Here is a 21,375-nt window from a genome sequence, read left to right on the forward strand (position 1 = left end):
ATCTACAGTCTGCTCGAAAAGGTCTGGGGGCTCCCTGCGCCCACGGAGGGGGCAACTGGGCGCAGTGTGTTTTATTATATAATTAACCTTGACCCTTCTGGGTTCAAAGAAAGAGTGTAGTTGGAAATAAATCAATAGTCTGGTCTGGTCACTTCAAAGGCTTCAGAACCCGCTGGAAAATTCCACGTTGATTCAGTGTGTAAATTAGAATAGGGTGTGCAATTCTTTTTGAAAGATGGGTTGGGGGGTGAGTCTCAAATTGAAATTAATTGTGTATCCGCTTCCTTTAATCAAGCAATCATAAGTCTTTTTTGGGTATTTTGTTGGGGGCAGTGGGTGCGGTGGGAAGGCGCAGGAGAAAACCCTGTGCGACCTCTGCGTGACCACTGGGTCGGGTGCTAGGACAATAGGCATCTCTCTGAGCTTAGGAAGCACCTCCCCTCCCCAGCAGTGATCAGCTTTTTATTTCAACATGTCTGGGATTCTCGGAATCATTGAATCATCACCATCATGACACAGCATTTACTGTGGACCATGTGCCAAGGATTTCCCAGTTATTTTCTCATTTGATCCTCCTAACAACCCAATTAGATAAGTACCGTTATTATCTCTATTACAGATGAGGAAATTGAGCTTCAGAGGGGCTACATAGCAAGTTCAGAGCCACTTTGAGGTTTTCCAAGTCTGCTTCAATGCCATGGCTCAAGGAGTGAAAATAAGACCCATCGAAGCATTGCAAGTCACCCAAAATCTCCAGTCTCCAGGTTCTTTCCCCAAAATTGTTAGAAGGGCAATGGAGCCAGGCTGGTTTCTCTTAAAGTCTCTCTTAGCATCACCTCTAATTCACCTTACATCTTTCTCTCCTTTCTCTTCCTCTTCCTTTCTCGCTCCTCCCCTCCCTCCCTGTTATTCCCTTTTTTCTTGTTTTCTTTTCACAAGCACTTCTTGAGTGTTTAGTGCTGCTCCATGACAACATTAATGGGTCATAAAGAGATAAGACACCGTCCCTGTCTCTTGGAAAACTCACAGCCGAAGTTCTCAGAGCCGGAACGACGGAATGCACCTTGTGCGTATTATGCTGCAGAAGGAGACTGCGGGTTAAGCAGGACACAGCAGAAGGGCAAAGGGAGAAGTGGTTCTAGTTGGAGAGCATCAGGGGGGATCAGGAAGAGGTGATCTTTGGAAGGCTCTGGGGTGGAGGAGTGGTATCATTCTAAGGTGAAAGAACATCTTGCAGAAAGGCCTGGAGGCAACACTATGCACAGCATGTTCCAGAGAAGCCAGAATCCCAGTTTGGAGGATTGGAGTCAATGATAGGAACTGGAAATTAGGCTTTGTTCTTAATAATAATAATAATAATAATAGCAGCAAGCATGGTCCTGAATGCTTTACATAACGGACTTATTTACTTCTCACAACAACCTATAAGGTGGGTACTATCTTTATCCATAATTTAAAAAATATATTTTATTTATTTTTAGAGATAGGAGAAGGGAGGGAGAGAGGGAGAGAAACATCCAGGTGCAGTTGGTTGCCTCTCTCATGCCTCCAACTGGGTACCTGGCCCACAACCCAGGCATGTGCCCTGACTGGGAATCAAACCAGCGACATTTTGGTTCGCAGGCTGGTGCTCACTCAATCCACTGAGCCACACTAGCCAGGGCTATCCATAGTATATAGAGAAGGAAGTGTGCACCAGAGATTAAGGGATGTGCAGTGTCACATAACCAGATAGTGGCTGCATGGAGATTATAAACACAAGCCAGCACTCTTAACCACTGAGCTACACTGCCACTCAGGAATGGATCTTGAATACCATGTCAAAGGTATTGACTGCTGTGGGAGCAATGGGGAGCTCTGGCAGGTTCCTAAACCAACCTGCATTTTAGGACATGCCCAATCCTCCTACTCCAGTATCTGACATTCCTGGGTCTCTCCTCAATATTCAAAAATAAAATCTGTATATCAGCCAATATAGACCATTTCTTCTCTCCTTTTCCTGCCCCCAACTTCCCCTGTCCTCTTCTCCTCAATACACAGATAACAAGAAATCATTGAGAGCACGGGCTTTGAACAAGGAGGCCTAGGTTTAAGCCCCAGCTCTACCACCTCACTTCACTCAGCCTCAGTTTCCTCATCTGTTAAATGGGAGAATGACAGTAAGTCCATCCTTGCCCAGTGCAGGCTGTGAGAAGACTCAGAGGAGGTAGTGTGGAGGCATTCTATCAAACACCACAAGAAGTAATAACAGAGGTGTCATCATCATCATTGGGGCACTAAGGACTCCACAGAGGCTCTTTCTCTTCCGTGAGGAAGCTCTAGGCTCTTTGACCCTCTTGCTGGCTTCCCTTTCCACCTGGTAAGCCACAAATGGCTTTTCCTCAGACACATCCACTCTGCAAAAAGCGTATGCTGTGGAACTCTAGTAATAATTCCATTATACATTTATTGAACATCTACTGAGTGCCAGACCCCGTGCAGCAAATGCTAGTTTCCTGGCCGCTCAGGGATTCACCATGCACTTCACACCTCCAAGCCTTTGCTCTTGCTGTGTCCTCAGCCTTGGACATCCCTTCCCCTTTCTCCGCTCCTCTTCAGAGGCTTCCTTAATCCTGAACTTCAGGGAATCACATTTTCTTTTGCTTCTACAGCTTCTTGCTGGTAGCCATGCAAGTAAGTATATAGCTAGATTGCAGTTTTTTGTTTTTTTTTTAAGTCAATACTGTCAGCTGGCTGGGTCTGTCTCTCTCTCTCTCTCTGTGTGTAACTGCTAGTTTGAATCAGATGTGGGTAGCAATCAGGCCTTAGTCCCCATTGCTGTAATCTTTGACAATTCCACAGGGTGGCAGCAAAACCCTCCAGTCACAGCCCGGCTCCCAGGAGCACAGAGCTTACAGGCTCCCTCTGCTCAAGGGAGACCAGGCCAGATGCAGAGTTCCCTTCCAGCGTACTTTCTACTTTATCTTGCCCTCACCCTCCACTTGGGTCACTTTGCCTTGCCCACCCCAGTATCTCTACCTGTAACATTGGATCATTTGAACACTTAAATTGCACACATCACTTATAAACTCATTGAGTCCTCTTCAGCAAGTTTTATTTGATAGCTTTATCAAGATGTAATTCACATACCATACAATTCACCCATTAAAGTGTGCAATTCAATGGTTTTTAGTCTATTCACAAAGTTGGGTAGCCATCACCACAATATTAGAACATTTTAATCACCCCCAAAGGAAATCCTGTATCTATTAGCAATCACTCCTCATCTCTCTCCAACCCCTAGTCTAGGCAACTACTAATTCCTTCCATCTAAAGATTTGCCTATTCTGGACATTTCATATAAATGGAATCACACAACGTGTGGTTCTCTGGGATTGGCTTTTTTCACTTAGCATAATGTTTTCAAGGTTCATCCATTTTAATGTTAAAAAAATAATCTGTTGTGCGGATATACCACATTTCGTTTCATCGTTCATCAACTGATGGATATTTAGATATTTTACAGTTTTTATTCATTATGGATAATGCAGTTATGAATATCGGTGTACAAGTTTTTGTTTAAACATGTTTTCGGTGAGTTCCAGGTGATGCTGTGTGGGCTAATTGGGGATCCCAGATCCACTGGGGAGGTGAACTTGAAGTCCCCAAGACTGGCAGATGATGCTTTTTATCATGATGGTTTGTGGATGCCAGGAGGAGCTCGGAGCCCTTACAGGGGTTTGCCTGTCTAGGGTGTCTGGCTCATGAAGTTGGCTGGAAGTACCAGGTAGTTACAGCCACTCTAGAGAAGAGGAAGGAGAAGGGCAATATCCATTACCGGGAGAAAAAACAGCTCACAAGGCTACAGAGACAGACTGAAGAGAATGTGGAGAAGAGCACTGAGATACACAGAGGTCCTTAAGACTCATAGACTCCTGGTCTTTGGAGTACAATACAAATGATTGTTAATTACAAAAACAAACCCCAAAACAAACAAACAAAAAACACATGTTCTCATTTTTCTTGAATATATACCCAGGAATGAAACTGCTGGGTCTTGGGTTGAGGACAGACTTCTTCACAGCAGCTGTATCATTTTTTCATTCCTACCGGTAGTGTATGAGGGTTTTCATTTCTCCAAATCCTCATCAAAACTTCGTATTATCTGACTTTTTGATTCTAGCCATCCTAGTGGGAGTGACCTAATTTCTCATTGTGGTTTTACTTTTCCTTTCTTTCATTTGTTTATTGGCCATTTGTGTATATTCTTTTTTTAAAAAAATATTTATTTATTTTTAGAGAGAAGGGAAGGGAAGGAGAAAGAGAGGAACATGTGCAAGAGATATACATAGATCAGTTGCCTCTTGCTCTCAGGCTCTTTCTTAGTTTAGCGGCCACAGCATCATCATTGTTTCTGGCCTGACCTCAGCCCCAACCACCCCAGCAGGCCTCTTCCAGAAATGCCAGACCAGGGCCTTTCAAACATTCCTTCAGGAGCAGAACCGTGTTTTCAAATGAAATCTCATGAAGAGTCCAGCATATAAGGTAGATGAAAGTGGAGCTGCTCTGGGTGAGGGTAGGCAGGAAGACCAAAGACCCCCAGAGAAGTTCCCCAATGCCCCTAGCCACAGCCAGGGAACCCAGCTTGCAAGCCATTGTCCTGTTTTGTTCCTCTCCAAAGGTCCTCTGGGGAAGGGACTCAGCCCTGCAGACCTGGAGAGCCCCCAGTGGTGAGCCCTGGTTCTCCATTTCGGCAGCAGCAGGGACATGGACAGTCTAAGGAGTTGCATGACACCATTACCTTCCAGCCTGCTGAGACCTCCAGACCGTCGTCAGCACAACCACCATTTAGCCAGGTCTCTCTTGACCTATCCTAAGCCTCAGCAGCCCCAGACACCTGCCTTCAGGAGCCTGGATTGAGGAGAAGACAGGGAGGAGTGGAGAGACCTGGGCAGGGGCTGTGATCGCATGTCCTGGGAAGTCACTCACTCAGAGCCCAGTTTCCTTAACTTTGGGAAAGGAAAATAGTTCTTCCTCATAGACAATGCATGAAAAGCACCTAGCCCTGCCCAGCCCTGGCTCAGTGCTGGCTGTCACTAGAGAGCCGAGGGACTGGTTTAGGATTTCTCTCTGCCAGCTAAGGAGCTGCGGAGCAGTGGTTGGGACGCAGACCCTGGCCGGGATGCAGAGTCTGATCCTGCCATAACTGGCTTATCCTTTCTATAAACTAGAGATAATGATAACTAGACTATCTACCTCCCAGGGAGGTTGTGAAGGCCCAGGAAGCCTACCCACCCATGCAAAAGACTGAGCATGCACGGTGCCTATAAGGGCTACATAGCGGTGGTCTGCTGTTATCTATCATTCAGGGGTCTGACCCCGTGAGAGTCCGGCCTGGCCCACACTCACCCACACCTCCAGGACCTGACACAGTCACCAGAAAATGCGAGGTTTACTTTGGCAACAGTACTTTTATTCAGTCAAAATGAATAGTGTGACACATGTCAGGCCAAGTCAGGCCATGTGGTCCCCCTTTCCCCTTTCTCCCCCAGACTCACCCTTCCCATAGGAGAGGGGGTTACATGATGAAGCAGGACACAGAGAAGCTGCTGCGGGGACCCAGAGGGCACTGTCTGAGACATTTGAGGAGCCCTTGGCGCGGGCTAGTGTTTGGAAGAAGGGGCAGACAAGCCCTTCTGAGTCCACACAGACATAATTCCAGTCTTCTAGGAAAACATCACAAAGTCTACCTTCTTCAGCTAATTAACTAAAGTTCAGAGTGAGAGGGTCCCTAGAGGGTTGGGGGTCAGGGACATTATAGTCTAATCTCACACTTAAGGAATACACATCTTTTTTTTCCTTTAAAAAGATGTTTTCTTTCTGCTATTAAAAAAATGTTTCTGAGTGTAACCAAAAATAGGCATTTGCTTCCTTGGTTTTCTTTTTTTCTTCTTTCACTAAGTATTTCAAAGAACAACACAACAGAAAAGAGAAACAAGAAGTCACAAGAACATAAAAATCCTTAAACACACCTTGTATAAAAATAGCTTCCGGCCACATTTGCTGACAGGGGTCTTTCCACTGTCCAGGGGGTGGGTCAAGCTGGCTGCATCCCAAGGGACAGAGGTCTGGAGCACCTCTGCTGGGGACCCCTCCCCATGCAGGCAAGCACACACCCATCACACACACAATACATTCCAGGGGCCAGCCTGCTCCAGGCTCTGTGTCTGGGTGGGACAGCAGGCAGGTTTCAGAGTGACACCCCACCCTCCCAAGGCCCAGGAGGAAAGGGGGTCATGGGGCTCCCGGTCAAGGATGAGTTGGTCGAGAGGGTCAAAATGGGAACAGACAGAGGAGACCAGATGACACAGAGTGTGGGCAGCACACTGGGAGGTGCCTAGTTTGGAGCAACAATTTCTAATTTCAAGGAACAGATTTTCCTCTCGTATTTGGCTTTTTTTTTCCTCCACATTTTCTTTCACCAATTCCATCTTTATTTCTATAGACCCCGAGAGGCCTACCCTTGGTGACTTAGCCTCTGACCTCCTCTCTGGGGAGAGACAGTGGGCTGTGGGAGGGAGGAGGGGAAGGACAGAGGGTCCAGTGATAACAACACAGGCCCAGAGCCAGTGAGCCTTGAGGTAGACGGTTTCTTTCACACCTGGAAATAAGGAAGTGCTTTTTTTCTTCTTTTTTTCCTTTAAAAAAAAAAAAAAACTCCAGACAACAATGTGGGGAGGGGATAGGGGGTGCCCATAAAGGGGCTTGAGGTAGGAGTGCGTTCAGGGCTCTGTCGGGGAGGGGCCTACGCCATGACCACTCCCCCAAGGACATTCATTCCGGCTGAGGTAGGTGCGGAGAACCAAACAGCAAACATCCATCCTGAGAAAACAAGGTTGGTGGAGGGTGACAGTGTTGGGGCAGCCACAGCAAGGGCATATTTTTGGAGTCTGATTCACCTTCCTCTCTCTTCTCTTTTTTTTCCATTTTAAGATTTTTTTTTCTTTTTTTTTAAAGAAAACATTAGTTCGGTTCCAAGTCATGTGGGTACCAGACAGGTGAGGGGGTATCTGCCCAAAGGAGGGGCTCCGGCAGAGACCCCTCCAGGTCCTTTAGGGGGCTCCCTGCCGAGACTTCTTTAGGTCTCGACAACCTGAGGGGCAGTGAGAAATGCTGGGAAGCCCCCATCCGAGTCCCACAGGACAGGAAAATCTTGCCTTTGACCTGAGAATGGGGGGTTGCTCCCCTCCAGAGCTGGCCAGACACTGGCTACTGTCCCAAGAGAGCTGACGGGGCAGCTGGGGCTGAGGAAGGCGGGGCAGCATGTCCCTCACCGAGGAGGCCAGAGCCTGTGTCCTGCGATGGGGGGGCAGCATTGGGGTCTGCGCAGGGAGCCTTGGCCTCCGAGGTCCTCTCCTCCCGAAGGCTGACTCCCTGAAGTGGCAGCGCAGAGAGCTGAGTCTCCTCACACAGGGCAGGGGTTCCCAGATCCTGCTGGAAAATGGGCCAGACACACAGGCGTCAACATGAGGCCCAGAGGCCCACAAGCCCTCCAGCCAGAGGGCCAGGCCCTGAATCCAGTCCCACCCAGGGCTTAGGGTCATGTTCTGTGTCTGGAGAAGACCTGGAGCTTGGTGAAAGCCGAAGGCCAGTGGCCAAGGGAAAAGGAGGGCAGGATCGGGAGGTGGTCGGAGCTTCCCAGGAGGTAGGGACTCTCACCGTGGTGCTGGGGTTGGGTCTGGGGTTGGGCTGGCCTGCTGCCCCAGCCGGGGGAAACAGCTGCTCCAGCTCCTTCATGTCCACATGTTTCTCATCTCGGCTCAGGTGGCCCCGATCTCCCAGTCTGGCCCCGTTCAGGGCCAGGACACCAGGGTCCCTCTGGCTCCGGGGGCCCTGAGGAGGGGACAGCTGGTTTTCTACATCCTTACACAAGAGGACCCTAAGGGGTGAGCCAAGAGTTAGAGGAGGGATGTGGGAGGGGGGAGAACAAAAGGATAGAGACAGTGAGCCCAAACTCCCCTCTCCCCCAAGGTTCCTCCTCCTCCAGGCCTTCCCACCCAGAGCAGTCCAGCTGCCTCTCCCTGGCCCAGCACCCACCTGCCCCTTTGGCCAAACAGGAGGAAGAGGACACAGAAGATGATGCAGGTGACCCCAATGTGGATGCCAATGACAATGCCTGTGGTGGACATCTGGCTGGTGGCTTCCTCCTTCCGGCAGTCACATGGTGGGCTCAGGGCTGCATTTGGGGAGCCAGGCAGGTTGTGGGCTGTAGTTCTCCTAGTCTGAAGCACCTCCAGACACCCAATCTGTGGGGCTCCTTATCCCTGAGCTACTCCCACCTCAGGTCCACAGATCCTTTGCCCTTGCCTATGGGACCCCAGCCCAAATTTTCAGTTCTTTTTACCAGTTATTGAGCACTATGTGCCAGATACTGAGAATAACACTGACTATCCTTGACACAGCTCTATAAAGTAGTTATTATTATCCCTCTTTTATAGAGGAGAAAACTGGGGCCCAGAGAGGTTAAGTAACTTGCCCAAGGTTACACAGCTAGAATGTTCTCAAGGGCTGCATGCACTCTTCCACCCTCTTACCGTCCCTGGGTCCCAGCTCCCTTCTTCCCTCATCCCTAGGCTCCGTTCCTGAATGCCAGTAGCCCCACATCCCATCCCTAACCCTCACCTGTCCTCTCAGATGCTCCTCTCAAAGACACAAAGCGAACTGTGGCGTTGCCATCCCCATGCTGGTTGTAGGCGAGCAGCTTAACCTCATACACTGCAGTGGGATCTGGGCGGAAAGCAGGGAGGGATGCTGAGTGACTGGCCAGTCACCAGTGGGTGGCTCTGTCCCAGCAGGGAAATAGACATGACTCCTGTGCCCCACCTCCTGGCTCCAGGCACTGCACCCTTGCCAGGCTCCCGAAGCCCTGGCTGTGTCTGCCTCACCGAGCTGGCTGAGGTTGTAGGAGGAGACAGTTCCAGGCAGCAGGATGGGGCCGGTGAAGGAAGCCTTGCTTGCTGGGCGGTAAAACAGCTTGAAGCCGCCCTCGTGCTGGGCTAACCGGGGCCAGGGCTCCCACAGCAGCTGCAGGGTGGAGCTGCCCAGGACTCGCACTGACAGCGGGGGTGGGGCGGGGGCTGCAGGCAGAGAAGGAGGCCAAGATGTGAGGACTTTTTCCACTTTCCACCTGTGACCCAGACCCCCACGAGCTTGACAGCTCTCTGGCTTCTGACCCTAGCTTGCTCAGACAGCACCTCTACGTGCATTAGGAAAGGACACCCCTTCCTCCAGATAGAACCATCCCCCACGCGGCCTGTGCAGTGCACAACCTGAACAAGCGTGCATGGGGGTTCTGCGCTAACACCCTGAGTGTCTGCAGTTCTGTACTCCACAACCAGGCCTCACCTTCACCTGGCGTGCTGACCAGCGTGGGGGGAGAGGCTGAGCTGGCCCCCCGTGGCGTGTAGGCCTTGATATAGAAGCTGTAGGTGGTGGAGGGCTCGAGGTCGCTCACCAGGTGCTGAAAGGTGCTCTTGCTTACCGCTTCCTGATACTCCAGCTCTGGCGGGTCTGGGGAGGTGAAGGGTAGTGTAAGGGGCATGAGGGAGTCCTCCCAGAATTGATGAAGTGAGTGCAGCCAGGGCAGAAAGAACAGGAGGAGTCGGGTGAGGACATGTAGGTTGAAAGGGACGAGGAACAGTGAGTGGGAGAAGCAGCCACAGAGTGGCCTCACCCCCTCAGCCCCCACACACCGGCAGCCTTCCTGATGTGAAGAACATAGCCAATGATCTCCTTGGTGTTGACCAGGGGCTCGTTCCAGGACACGCGGACCTCAGTGGACGATATGGAGACAGCTCGCACATTGATGGGAGGCCCGGGCAGCCCCTCAGCCCACAGTACGGTCAGTCTGGCACTGGCCTGTGAGGAGCCAGCACTGTTCTCGGCCACACATTGGTAGATGGCCTCATCTTCAGGGCCGATTCCAGAAATGGTCAGGGTGCTGCAGGGGGAGGGAAAGCCTCAGGCCCCACCCTCCTCACCCTCCTCCCAGACAACCCCTGCATGTGGCCAAATCTCCCCATTCGAGAGATGAAGAAACTGAGCTCCCCCAGCAGGTTAGTGGCAGACCTGAGTGTCCAACCCAAGTTTCCAATGCCCAACTTAGGGTCCTTCCCTGGAGGGGGGTGCACAGTCTGCCCAGGCCACGGACTATGCCCAACCCCAGCATACACCACACACGTACCTGTTGTTATTCTTGAGCCTGACATGGCCTCCTGGCCCCAGCACCTGTCCGTTCTTCAGCCACGTGACGTGCGGGGGTGGCTCACCTTGCGCTTGGCAAGTGAACATGGCTGTGGTCCCAGCTGGCCTGGAGATGGACTGAGGATGCTGGACAAACTCTGCGGGGGCTGGATGGGGGGCACAGAGAAGCAGGAGGAACAGGGAGGGGCAGGAGAAGAGGGATGAGACAGCGGTGAGTGGAAGAATGAGGAAAGGGGCAAAGGGGACAGGGTGGGCTTCCGACACCCGTTGGAGAACCCTCCAGGTGGGGCCTAGGCTCCAGGAGATGGTGGCAGGCCCCACTTCCACCAACCCCAGAGGCAGACCCAAGAGAGGACTCCATTTTAATGACTATTTAAAAGACTGACATTTGTATCCGAAAGCAATCAAGCTGAGCTCCCTGTTCAGAGAAATTGTTAAATAAATAAATGTCCTAATAGGTTTGGCTGCACCTCGAAGGCTGTAATGACGGGGAGATGGATGAGCCCTCAGTGCCAGGCCCCCTTGCCCCTACATTCAATTCCGCTCTCCTCCAATCCCAGGCCTGAAGCCTCCATTAACACCCAAGAAATGAAATGCTTCGTCACTTTCATTTGGACAGATTAACGGCACATGGAATGCTAAACAAACGGGCATTTAAGTCCCTAACACCCCTCTCTGCCACCCCTTCCCCAGCTCTCCAGGAGGGCACAACCACAGGCAAGCCCTGAGAAAGGGGACCCAAGCCCAGTCCAGGGGACAGTTGAGCCCCAGGGCAGGAGGATGGACCGGGGCCTGCTCAGCTGCAGAGGCACCGCTCACCGTGGGAGTGGAGGCCGCTGTGTGTGTGAGGCAGGCGCTGGGGTGTGAGTGTGAAAGTGACACGCTGAGAGCGCGCAGGCAGGTGTGAGCGTGGAAGTGCCGCAAGTGTGAATGAAAACAGCACGTGGCGCAAGGGACACGTGTGAGTGACACAGCGGGGAAGCCAGCTGAGATTAAGTGGAAATGACTGGGGAGGGCATGCTGGCACCTGGAAGGGGCCCATGGGGGCCCATTGACCAAGAATGTCCTCCTGTGCCCAACACACGTGTTCCTGGAGGAGAGAGCAGAGCTGTCCCTTTGGCCTGGCCTGGGGACCTGGGGAGGAGTAGGGACAGGGGTAGGGCAAGTATAGGAAACTGGGTAAATCTAACAGGGCTTGGGCCAGGGGTGTTGATGAGGCAAGGAATAGGGCAGGAGGAGGCGGCTGTGTGGGAGCTCCGCATCCTCCCCTCCCAGGGATGGGGAGATAGGTACCTTGTACCACCAGCCGGCCCTGGGCTGTTCTTCTCACCCGCGTGCCAGGCCTGTTGGCCGCACAGACGTAGACGCCCGAGTGCTGGACGGTCACATCTGAGATGATGAGATTCCCTGTGCCCAGCACCTGGATGCCCTCCACCCCAATGGGGCGGCCATCTGGGGAAGAAGGGGATTGAAGATGAGGGGGCTTGGGGAGATGAGTGTGGATGAGGGGCCCCATTCTTCGACTCAGCACCTTCCCTCCTGAGCATTACATCAGGGCACCGTGGAGGTGGCAGGAGCAACACAGAAAACTCTAGAAGTAAAGACCCAGGTCCTAATTCTAGCATTTTCACAGACTCAGTGGTGACCTTGAAGTCCCTTCCTCTCAGTTTCTCAACCAGGAAGTTAAGGTGTTTGAATTAACTGGGCCTTTCCCAGCCTGATTTGTCCCTCTTGAAAGAAGTTCCATGGTCAAATACCCATTCTATTCCTGGACTGTCACTAAAGGCTCTGAGAAGTCCTGCAGCAGAAGGACCCGATTAACTCTATTTCCTAAACTTGTCTGACTACCACGCTATTCTTTCCTTCTGCAGATCATGCTTTGGGAAATGTTAGACCAGATGGTGCTTGCAGTGCCCATGGGCTCCTCCTAATGGTGAGGCCACTCTTTCCAGTCTCTCCCAGGGACCAAGCCCTCCCCCCACCCCAGGATCAGATTAGCACAGTCAGAATGCAAGGAGACAGCTCCCCATTCAGTCCCTGAAGTGGTGAAATCTACTCCATTATCCTGCCTACTGCCCCCTCCTTCCCTGATCACTCAGCTGCTACAATGTGGCGCAGTCTCCCTGTGAATGCCCACCCCACCCTGCCCCTCCACTCTCCTTCCCCTTGTGACCTTTCTGCTCAGACAATGTGGGCCCATCTGCATCCTTTCATTTCTCTCCTTCAGCTGCCTAGGGATTTAGGCCTGGGATTTCGGGGGCCAGGCTAGACTAGGGAGCCCAGAGTAAGGGTGTGACAACCGGCTGAGATTTTGAGAGGTCTGGGATTGCATAGCTGGGGTGTATGGCCAGAGTGCAGAGGGAAGACGAGAGCAAGAAGAGGCAGAGACCAGAGTGCTGAGAGCTGCCAAGGGCTCCTGGAGGGCCCAGCCTGAGGGTGAGGGGAGCACGGAGAGCCTGGTGCAGGACTGGAGGAGGTAACCCGGGGAGCTAAGCCATCCGCGCAGGGGGGAGGGAGAATGCGGCGAGCAGGCGGACCTCCAGGCAGACCTCCCTGTCCTGCCAAGGAGAGGGAACTAACCCCCTCCCAGGCCTTGTAGAGATCAGACCCTCACGGAGAACAAACAGGATTCAAAGTCCGCTGGAGCTGGATGATGAGGCTGGCCCTCCCAGGGGGTGGGACAGGGGTGGGAGAGACAGGGGCTTTGGGATGAGGCTCACCCAGGCGGCTCCAGGACACAATGGGGCGCGGGTTGCCCGTGGCGACACACTCCAGCACTGCGGTCTGGTGCACCGTCAGGGTGAGGTTCTCAGGCCCCACGAGGATCATAGGCTCCTTGTAGCCCCCTGAGTCCGAGCCTGGGGTGAAGAGGCCACATTTCTTCACATCAGCTGGGACCCTTCTTATCTCTTCATCCTCTACCCACAACCCAGGACATGGGGGAGGGAGCAGAAAACAAGCTCCAGCCCAGAAATCAGGTCCTGCAGGCAGAGAGGCGACGCCAGGGGCCCGGGATGTTGTTCACACCCATCTAGCTGCTCCTGTCCCTGCAGGCCTCCGGGATAAGCAGAGGCTGGGCTTCCCCAGGTAGAACTGAGGCAGGGTTCGGACCTTATATTCCTTCTGAACCCTCACTCTGAGGAGCCCACAGCTTTGGGCTTAGAATGCACTCTGCATGCCCTTGGCTGAGGAGTCTCTGGGAGCCAGCTGAAGGGGGATTGATTGGAGGGTGGGGAGAAGTCAGGAGGCTGGTTGGGAGAAGGAGTAGGCAGGGCCACGGACCCTCACCTGACACAGTGAGCCTGGCCCCGCGGCTGACTCGGATGCTGGCAATGTTCGAGGCCACGCAATGGAAGACACCACTGTCCTCAGCCCGAAGTCCTGTAATCTGCAGGACGCCCTTGGGCAGCAATGTGTACCTGTTGATGAAGGGGGCACAGGTGACCACCAGCCCAGCCACTGGTACCATTGGTCATAGGAACACTGAGCATCCCAGACACAGCCCAACACCCAGGTCCTGTTCCAATGTCACCGCCATCATCCCAGACGCACACTGGGACTCTTGCACGTGGATGCACCCGTAATTCCAGCCTTGACAACAGTCGCACACAGTCCCTCCTATGGGCTTATCCATGAGCATCAAATCTGGGCCCCACAAGCCATGGGGATACTCATTCTCTACCCAGTTGCAGAAACACCACCCTGGAGCAGGTGGGCAGCCCTTCTTCAAGGCCCAGACCCTGGGCCCACCTCTCCGTCCTCCCTCCAGTGTTCCCACATGTGGCTCACCTCTCATTGTCCGTATCAATGGGAACTCTGTTCTTCTCCCACATGATCAGGGGTTTGGGAAGTCCATTGATTTGGCACTGGAAGCGGGCCACGCCGCCCTCCTCGCCCACAATGGCCTGGGGGTGCACGTGGAAGTCTGACATGGCTGGGGAGAAACAGACACAGGCATGTGGGAGACGCACACTGCTGAGGAGCAGAGAGGAGGCAGGAGGTGCTCACGGGCTAGTGCCCTGGAACACTGGGCTCTCCGTAGAACTGGCAGACGCATGGCCTCAGCCCGGGGACACATCAGCACTCACTCAGCCTCCCATCGTGGGGAGCATTTTCCCCTAAGAGGCTGCGCAGGCTGGGCTTGCACAGCTGGATCAGTTCTTGGATGACAAACCTCTAACCAGGAAATCTTGGGCTGCTGACCCACGAAGGCCAGTCAAAGAAAGCCCTGCTCCTGGGTCCTGCTGCCTGCTTTTTCTGCTTTGGTTTATTTTTACAAACTCACCCTTAGCAAGGTCTAAGTGTGATGCTGCATGTTTTACAGAATAGGAAACTGAGGCCCAGAGAGGTGAAGCAGGTGGTCCAGGTATTGCCCAGCAGGGACACCTGTCATTAAACCCTGGGTACCAGCACTGGGCAGCATTCCTTGCCCTTCCTCATCACTCCATCCCCGGTTCTTCTGCAGCTTCTAGATGTACCCCAAGGGAGTGGTATATCCATCCAAGGTGACAAGCCTATCAGGACTGTCAGACCTACCAATCTACATTTCACTGCATCATATATATTCAGGGGCCTCTTCCCCACCTTTTGGGAATCTGAACTGCTTGAACTCTGGTCTGCAGGGGCTGGTACAGAGGAGCTGAGGCCTACCCCCACCTCTTCTTATTAGGCTGGTTAAGTGTTCTCTCCCACCCTCATTCCCACCCATCCCTAAGCCTCACCCTATAAAGCCCAGGGAGGGAGCCCCTCCCTCTCGGATTTCCAGCTTCAGCACCAGGGCTGTGATTTCATTAAAATCCACTTTGCTTCAAGTGCGGGAAGGCAGCTCACCATCTGTCCAGGCAGGCCACACCTCCCCTCCGGCACTCCATCAACTGGGACAGTCGTCCCCTCCCAGAAGGACCCCTCCCCCCACAGCAGCCAGGGTGCTGGAGCTGTTCCTGGCTCCTGCTCCCCCAATTCCCTGGCGCGGGTGGGCACACCCTGTCTCAGACCCCCTCAATCAGCAAGCCTGTTCTGGACTCCAAGGCAGCCCAGGAAGGCAAAGCCTTTGTGCCCTTCTTCCCAGAGCCTCTGGGGGCCGATTCTTTTGTGTCATGTTCTCCATCTCATTTGCATGTGGTTCATTAAATATAAACATGCATAAAAATCCCCTGCCCTGCCTTCTCCTCTCTCAGGGCCTCCAGGGACCATCGCACATGTGTGTGGGGTTGTTTGCCAGGAGGACGTGGCTGTCCCTGAGTACGCTGTCTGAGTTGTCTGAATGTCCACGGCTGGATGTGAGTGGGGGTTTGTATCTTCTGGCTCCTGTGACTGGTGTGTGATTCTGGCAATCAATCACATTTGTCCCTTTGTAGGTACAGCCCTTAAAAACAGCACCTTGGGGCCCTCAGAGCAGGAGGTGGTGGCAAGTGCCCCAGCTGGTGTCCCCATCAGGCTTGTGAGAAGATTCCCTAGGGAGCAGGGAGCACCAGGGAGGTCAGCCTGCCCTGTCTCAGGCCAAAGGCTGTTTGGCCAAGGGCCTGCAGGTCAGGGCCTTGGGGGTGGGGGCTGAAGCACTGCCTCAAGGCCTCTGGGCCTCTCAGCCTCCAGGGCATGGCTGGAAGTAGGCCTGGGGCATGGAGAGGGCACCCAGGCTCCTGGGGGCAAGGGTCTCTGCCCCCTGAGCCCTGCCCACTTAGGAGCTGGGGAGCTGCCTGCCCCCTCCTCACTCCAGCTAGAGAGGAGCTCCCACACCCCAGGGTCCAGGGGCGGGGACTGCTGACTACAGATGCCTTCTCATTAAGGAATTGAATCCTTTTGTGTTTCTAGCCCTCATTCTGCGCTCCCTGGAGGCACCTAGAGCTAGCAACTGGCCTGAGGAGAGATACAAGAGGTAGGGGTGCTTTTTTACGGGGAACATAGGGGAGTAGGAGGGAGGCGCGTTAGGGATGGAGAAAGTCTGGCCTCTACCTCTGGCCCCTCCTTCTCCCCCCAAACTAAACACCAGCAGTGGCATGGATTAAATGTAATCCTAAAGAGGAACCCTTGAGTAGGACAGCAGTAGGTGCAAAGCCAGTCTGCTCCTCTTCACATGGGTACAGCTGGACTCCTAAGGGTCCCCTGGGGCCCCTTGGATGCAGATGAGCCCCCTTCCCTGCTCAGGGCCCCACATTTCCCTTCCATCAGACAGCAGCACCTTGCTGTGCCTCACTATCCGCTCTACTCAACTGCAGTTCTCCCAAACATTTCATTTGAAGGGTAGCTTTGCCTTTAAAAGTGCTTGGAAACCACTCATCTAAAGCCAACCCTTTCATTTTATGAAGCGAAACTGAGGCCCAGACCCAACTGGTGGTTCTACCAGACTGGAATCATAAGTTCCATACCCTACTGGGGTGTCCCTTAGTTCTCCAGAAAGTTTTTCACTCTCCAAGGGCAGGTAACCCCGGAGGGGACTGCAGGTTGGACTGGAGTCTTCTCAGTGGCTGGGAGTTGGCGCCATGTTGCAAGTTGCAGGGAGGATTAAGAGTCCCGGAGGTGGCTCTTCAGTCCCATCGCTTGGAGCCCAGCTGGTTACACAGATGTAGTCCAGGGAAGGTGGGTGCAATAGAAAGGTGTGGTCCTCTATAGCAGAGGCCCCTCCTCCCCTCCCCTTCCTCACACCCCTACCCAACCCTTTGATCAGCCCTGCAAATCCCTTGGATGCGCAGGGGACCATCATGAGAGCCAGGGCAGGCCATGTCGGGATGCCAGTCTTCTTGTCAGTAGATGAAGAGGTGAGCGGCTCTGACTCCCGCCGCCTTCATAAACAGAACTTTGTCCACTCAGCTTAGCTGGGGTTTCTTGGAATCTTCCATTCACTCCTAATTCACAGGTAACAGCATTTTTTTTTTTTCTTCAGGAAGTCAGGGGAGAGTTTCTTGGGGCCATTTAGGCCTCTTCTGATCTCTCAGATTGGGACATGTTTGGTCTACATCTGTTTCCCCTCTGGCTTGTGCTAGCAGGACCCAGAGCCACGGGGACACTGTGCCTTGTCTTGTCTCTTCGGAGAGGGTCCTTGGGCAAGCATGGGTATGTGAGGCTGAGGGCCAGGCCCCAGAGCACCTGGAGCCCTGAACAAGTCATCCTGGAGGCCACTGTGCGGTTACAGACACTACTTGTGGCTGGTGTTGGTATTTTGTCTGCGGCTGGTAGACATGAAGGTGGTGCTGTGGCACTCCTGCCGATACCTCAGTCAGGCAGGACAGTCTCTGGTCCCTCGCTTAAGCTGGGTAATGAGAGGAAGTAATGGGCAGTGGTTGGGAGGCCCTTCAAGTGTGAGGGCCAGAGAGAGCTACAGGGTTAACTAAGGCCTGTTAGGGGCGATTATGGAGAAAGAAGAAACACCTTTGTCCCCAAGCAATCTGGGAAGAAATCTCCTAGCCCCTCTCTACCGTGACCTTGGGAAGAGCCAGGCCATAGGGAAAGCCCAGGGCAAAGAGTGAGCCGAGCAATCCACTGAGCTAGAAGAGAACAGAAACAGGCAGGAAACAACTCCTGGACAACCCTATAAATCACCCCAAGGGGAGGGGTCTCCTGAGAGCCAGACCTAGAGCAGCTCAGGGAGGGGAGGGGAAGCTTTCTTCCTGGTCCAGGACCTCTGGCAAGGTCAGGCCTGGATCTGATTAGACAGGCTCCAGGGGGACGCTGAGGGGCAGCGCAGGGTCGAGGCAGAGTGCTGGGAAGGAAGCTGGCAGCTCCCCCAAGCCCAGCCCCCCACCCTTTGGCTACGGCCAGACTCTTATCCGGTGTGTGATGACAAAAAGATCAATGGGCATGTTGGGATGGACTTCAAAACAGCCTTTGCAAAAGCCGGTGCCACTGGGGGTCTGAGGCACAGACAGTCTCCACTCACACAGTCATTCCAGAGGAACCACAACGAACTACAGACTCTTCCAAAGGCCATCAAGGCCAGTCCCCTCCTTGTATCCATCCCTGCCAAGGACCAAGAACACGCAGCCTCCTGGGTGCCCAGCCTCTTCTCAGGCAGCTTGGGTGATCATAACGTTTCTCTTTATACTAGGGACAGGGCTGAATCCCATATGTTTCTACCCACTGCTCCCAACTTTTCCCTCTAGAACCACATTTTCCAATATAGTATCCAGCTCTTAAGCCCTTTAAATGTGTGTGGCTGGTCCAAACTGAGATGGCTGCAAGTGTAAAATACACACTGGATTTCAAAGACTTAGCATAAAATAAAAAGACACTGAACGTTAGGGAAAAGCAAATCAAAATCATAATGAGATGCTACCTCATTCCCATTAGGATGGCTACTATAAAAAAACAACAAAAGGAAAAACAAAAACAACAGTAGATAAGCATGTAGAGAAACTGGAACCCTTGTGTACTGTTGGTGGAAATGTAAAATGCTATAATCACTATGGAAAACAGTATGGTAGCTCTTAAAAAAAAATTACCACATAACCCTGCAATTCCACTTCTCAGCATAAACCCAAAAGAATTAAAAGACGAATATGAGGTACCTGGAGTAGTCAAAGTCATAAAGACAGAAATTAGAATGGTGGTTGCCAGGGGTTGGGGGAGGAGGGAAAAAGGGAGTTATTGTTTAATTGTTCTAAAGATGAATGGTAGTGATGGTTTTCATAATAAGATGAGTGTACTTAATGCCACAGAGCTGGCACATTTAAAAATGGTTAAGAAGACAGTAAACTTTATATTATATGTATTTTACCAGAATAAAAAATTAATAATTTTAATTGATAATAATAAACAATTAAGATGTTGATTATAAGTTGAAATGCTTACATTTTTAAAGACAGCCCAAAGTATAAAAATATTAATAATTAAAAATAACAATTATATATGGGTAATATTTTGGCTATATTAAGTAAAATAAAATGTACTATTAAAATTAACTTTATCTGTTTTTTTAAACATTTTTTGGTAAATGTGACTATTAGAAAATTTAAAATTACCTATGGTGGCTCATATTAGATTTTCACTAAACAGTACTGTTGTGGAAGACACAAACAATTCTGTTCTTTATACAAGAGCCCTTCAAACACTTGAGGTCTGGGTTGTTCCCTGAGAAACATCTCCTGAGGTAAAACACCCTTTTCAGCCACTTGTGATGTGAGATGATGTTCAGAGATCCTCAGTTTCGAGCCTCTCGCCAAGCTCTGTGTGGGCAAGGCCCCTTACAATGAATGTGGCACCTAGAAGTGGAGAAGGACCTCTGAGCAGATTTCAGCTGTCAGCAGTGGTAAGCATTCCCCTGTGCTGTCCCATAGGGTAGCCACGAGCCACATGTGGCCATTTAAATTAAAATTAAATAAAAATTTAAAATTCAGTTTATCTGATTCACTAGCTACCTTTTAAGTGGTCAATAGCCACCAGTAGCTACTGGCTACATTATGGGACAGCACCATCAGCATATTTCCATCTTCACAGAAAATTCTACTGGATGGTGCTGGTCCAGACCCGGGCAAGGTCTCAGCCCCCCAGCTGCCTTTCTCTCTTTCTCTCTTTCTATCCCCCTGGAGAGCCACCTCCTCCTCTCCGTCTTCATCACTAGCCTAGCCTTGCCCCCGACGGCTCCCCCGACACAGACTCAGAGTTGCTGACAAGGCCCACATTTGATCAGCATTCCGGGATGTCCCACGGCATGGCAGAGAATGACTCACAGGGCGAGGTTTCTGCTCCTAGTGGGGAAATACCTGTAAAAGCTTTGTGAAGTAGTGTTACAGTGAAGAGGTTAACAGTACAGGCTCTGGAATCATACAGAATGGGGTTCAAAACTCAACTCTGCCACTATCAGCTGTGTGACCTTGGGCAAGTTAGCCTCTCAGCTATTTTCTCACTTCTGGAGTAGGCAGAATAAACAGGTCATGTCACCAGAGCTGTAGCACTAGGAAGAGGCAATGAGCTAGATTTATAAAGTGCTTAGCACAGTCCTTGGCAACTAGTAAATACTTGCTGGTTACTGTTGAGGGAAAATAGCAGGATCCTGAGTTAAAAGGGAGTCAAGAGGTTATGAAAGGGTATAGCTGGGGGTTGGGGGATAAGGGGGTAGCAGCTTCCTCTCCAGAGGGGCATCCATTTTCCCTCGGAAAGGCTAAGGCTCACAGAGTTAGTGGCAGAGCCTCCAGCCCTCTGGAGATGTGAGTCAAGTTAGAATTTGCAAGATTTCAATGGTGAGGGGGTCGGGGGGGGGAGCAGCTGTGTATAAACAGAGTAGGGCTTCTTCTATCTCACTTCTGCCTCGTGGCTTCATAGAGGCTCCGATAGACTGAGCTGTCAGTTGGAAGGGGCCATTGGGTAATTGAGGCCTTGATTTCTCTAGTAAAATGTTTATGAAGCCCATAAACTCATGCCTTTATTGGCCAGGCTCATTCCAGGGGATGGATGTGGCTCTCTGAGGTGTAGTTAAAGCACCTGCTGAATTCAGACACCCGATGACTACTCTGGCCTCCACCCAGACCCACCAGGCAGAGCCACTGGTGGGGTGCAGCTGGGCAGAGCGGCCCTTAGAGGGCAAGGCCAGCCAAGGCCCACCTCACACACTCTTTAAACTCCTCAAATCACTTGTAAATGTTCTATCTCTAATGTCTATGGGGAAGAGGGAAGCAAGGGCAGAGAACCCTGAGTCCTGGGGAGGCTGGTGACTTGCCCAGTCCCTTGTGGGGTATTTGTCTTGTTCTCAGGGTTCTCTAGCCCAGGATCAACCTCTCAAACACTCTGTTTCTATCCACCCATTATCTGGTCCTCCTCTTGCCCTGACTTTGGATCCGAAAGGGAAGAACCCCCATATTGATTGGCTGTAGTCATTTGGCGGAGGGAAAGTATGAACTTAGAAGACCTATATTTACTTCCCCGGGCTTCCAAAGGGGAGTCTGAGAGTTGAATTCAGGTTCTAGATTCAGAGTATGTTTTGAAGAGGAGGGGAGGGGCGTGTGTAAGTTCTGTGCGTTGTATGGATGTGGATGGACAGTGTCTAGCACTTACAAACAGCCCCAGAGGACTTTGATGGTTCAGAGGCCCTGCTCAGCTTCACTGGGGGTGGGGGTGGGGGGAGGTGATTGATTCATTTGGGTCTTTGCTGGGTGACCTTGCTCTGAGAAGCCTCTGGATCCCTTTGTCTGCCTCCACAGCCTC

General features: G+C 51.9%; 1 protein-coding gene across 1 annotated transcript in view; it reads right to left on the reverse strand.

The window, feature by feature from the left end:
• Positions 1-7,019: 7,019 nt before the first annotated feature.
• IGDCC3 (immunoglobulin superfamily DCC subclass member 3) overlaps positions 7,020-21,375 on the reverse strand; it is a 38,492-nt gene continuing 24,136 nt past the window's right edge. Inside the window, exons 3-14 of the mRNA XM_090272036.1 lie at positions 14,032-14,176; positions 13,531-13,661; positions 12,963-13,100; positions 11,536-11,694; positions 10,223-10,388; positions 9,732-9,979; positions 9,385-9,549; positions 8,925-9,116; positions 8,662-8,766; positions 8,077-8,215; positions 7,699-7,918; positions 7,020-7,473 (exon numbers count right to left, since the gene is read on the reverse strand). Coding sequence (XP_090128162.1) covers positions 7,249-7,473; positions 7,699-7,918; positions 8,077-8,215; positions 8,662-8,766; positions 8,925-9,116; positions 9,385-9,549; positions 9,732-9,979; positions 10,223-10,388; positions 11,536-11,694; positions 12,963-13,100; positions 13,531-13,661; positions 14,032-14,176 — 2,033 coding nt within the window. The 3' untranslated portion in view covers positions 7,020-7,248. The remainder of the gene's footprint in view (positions 7,474-7,698; positions 7,919-8,076; positions 8,216-8,661; positions 8,767-8,924; positions 9,117-9,384; positions 9,550-9,731; positions 9,980-10,222; positions 10,389-11,535; positions 11,695-12,962; positions 13,101-13,530; positions 13,662-14,031; positions 14,177-21,375) is intronic.

The sequence above is a fragment of the Furipterus horrens genome, unplaced genomic scaffold (assembly GCF_987537825.1).
Source record: "Furipterus horrens unplaced genomic scaffold, mFurHor1.1.pri manual_scaffold_3, whole genome shotgun sequence".
NCBI lineage: Eukaryota > Metazoa > Chordata > Mammalia > Chiroptera > Furipteridae > Furipterus > Furipterus horrens.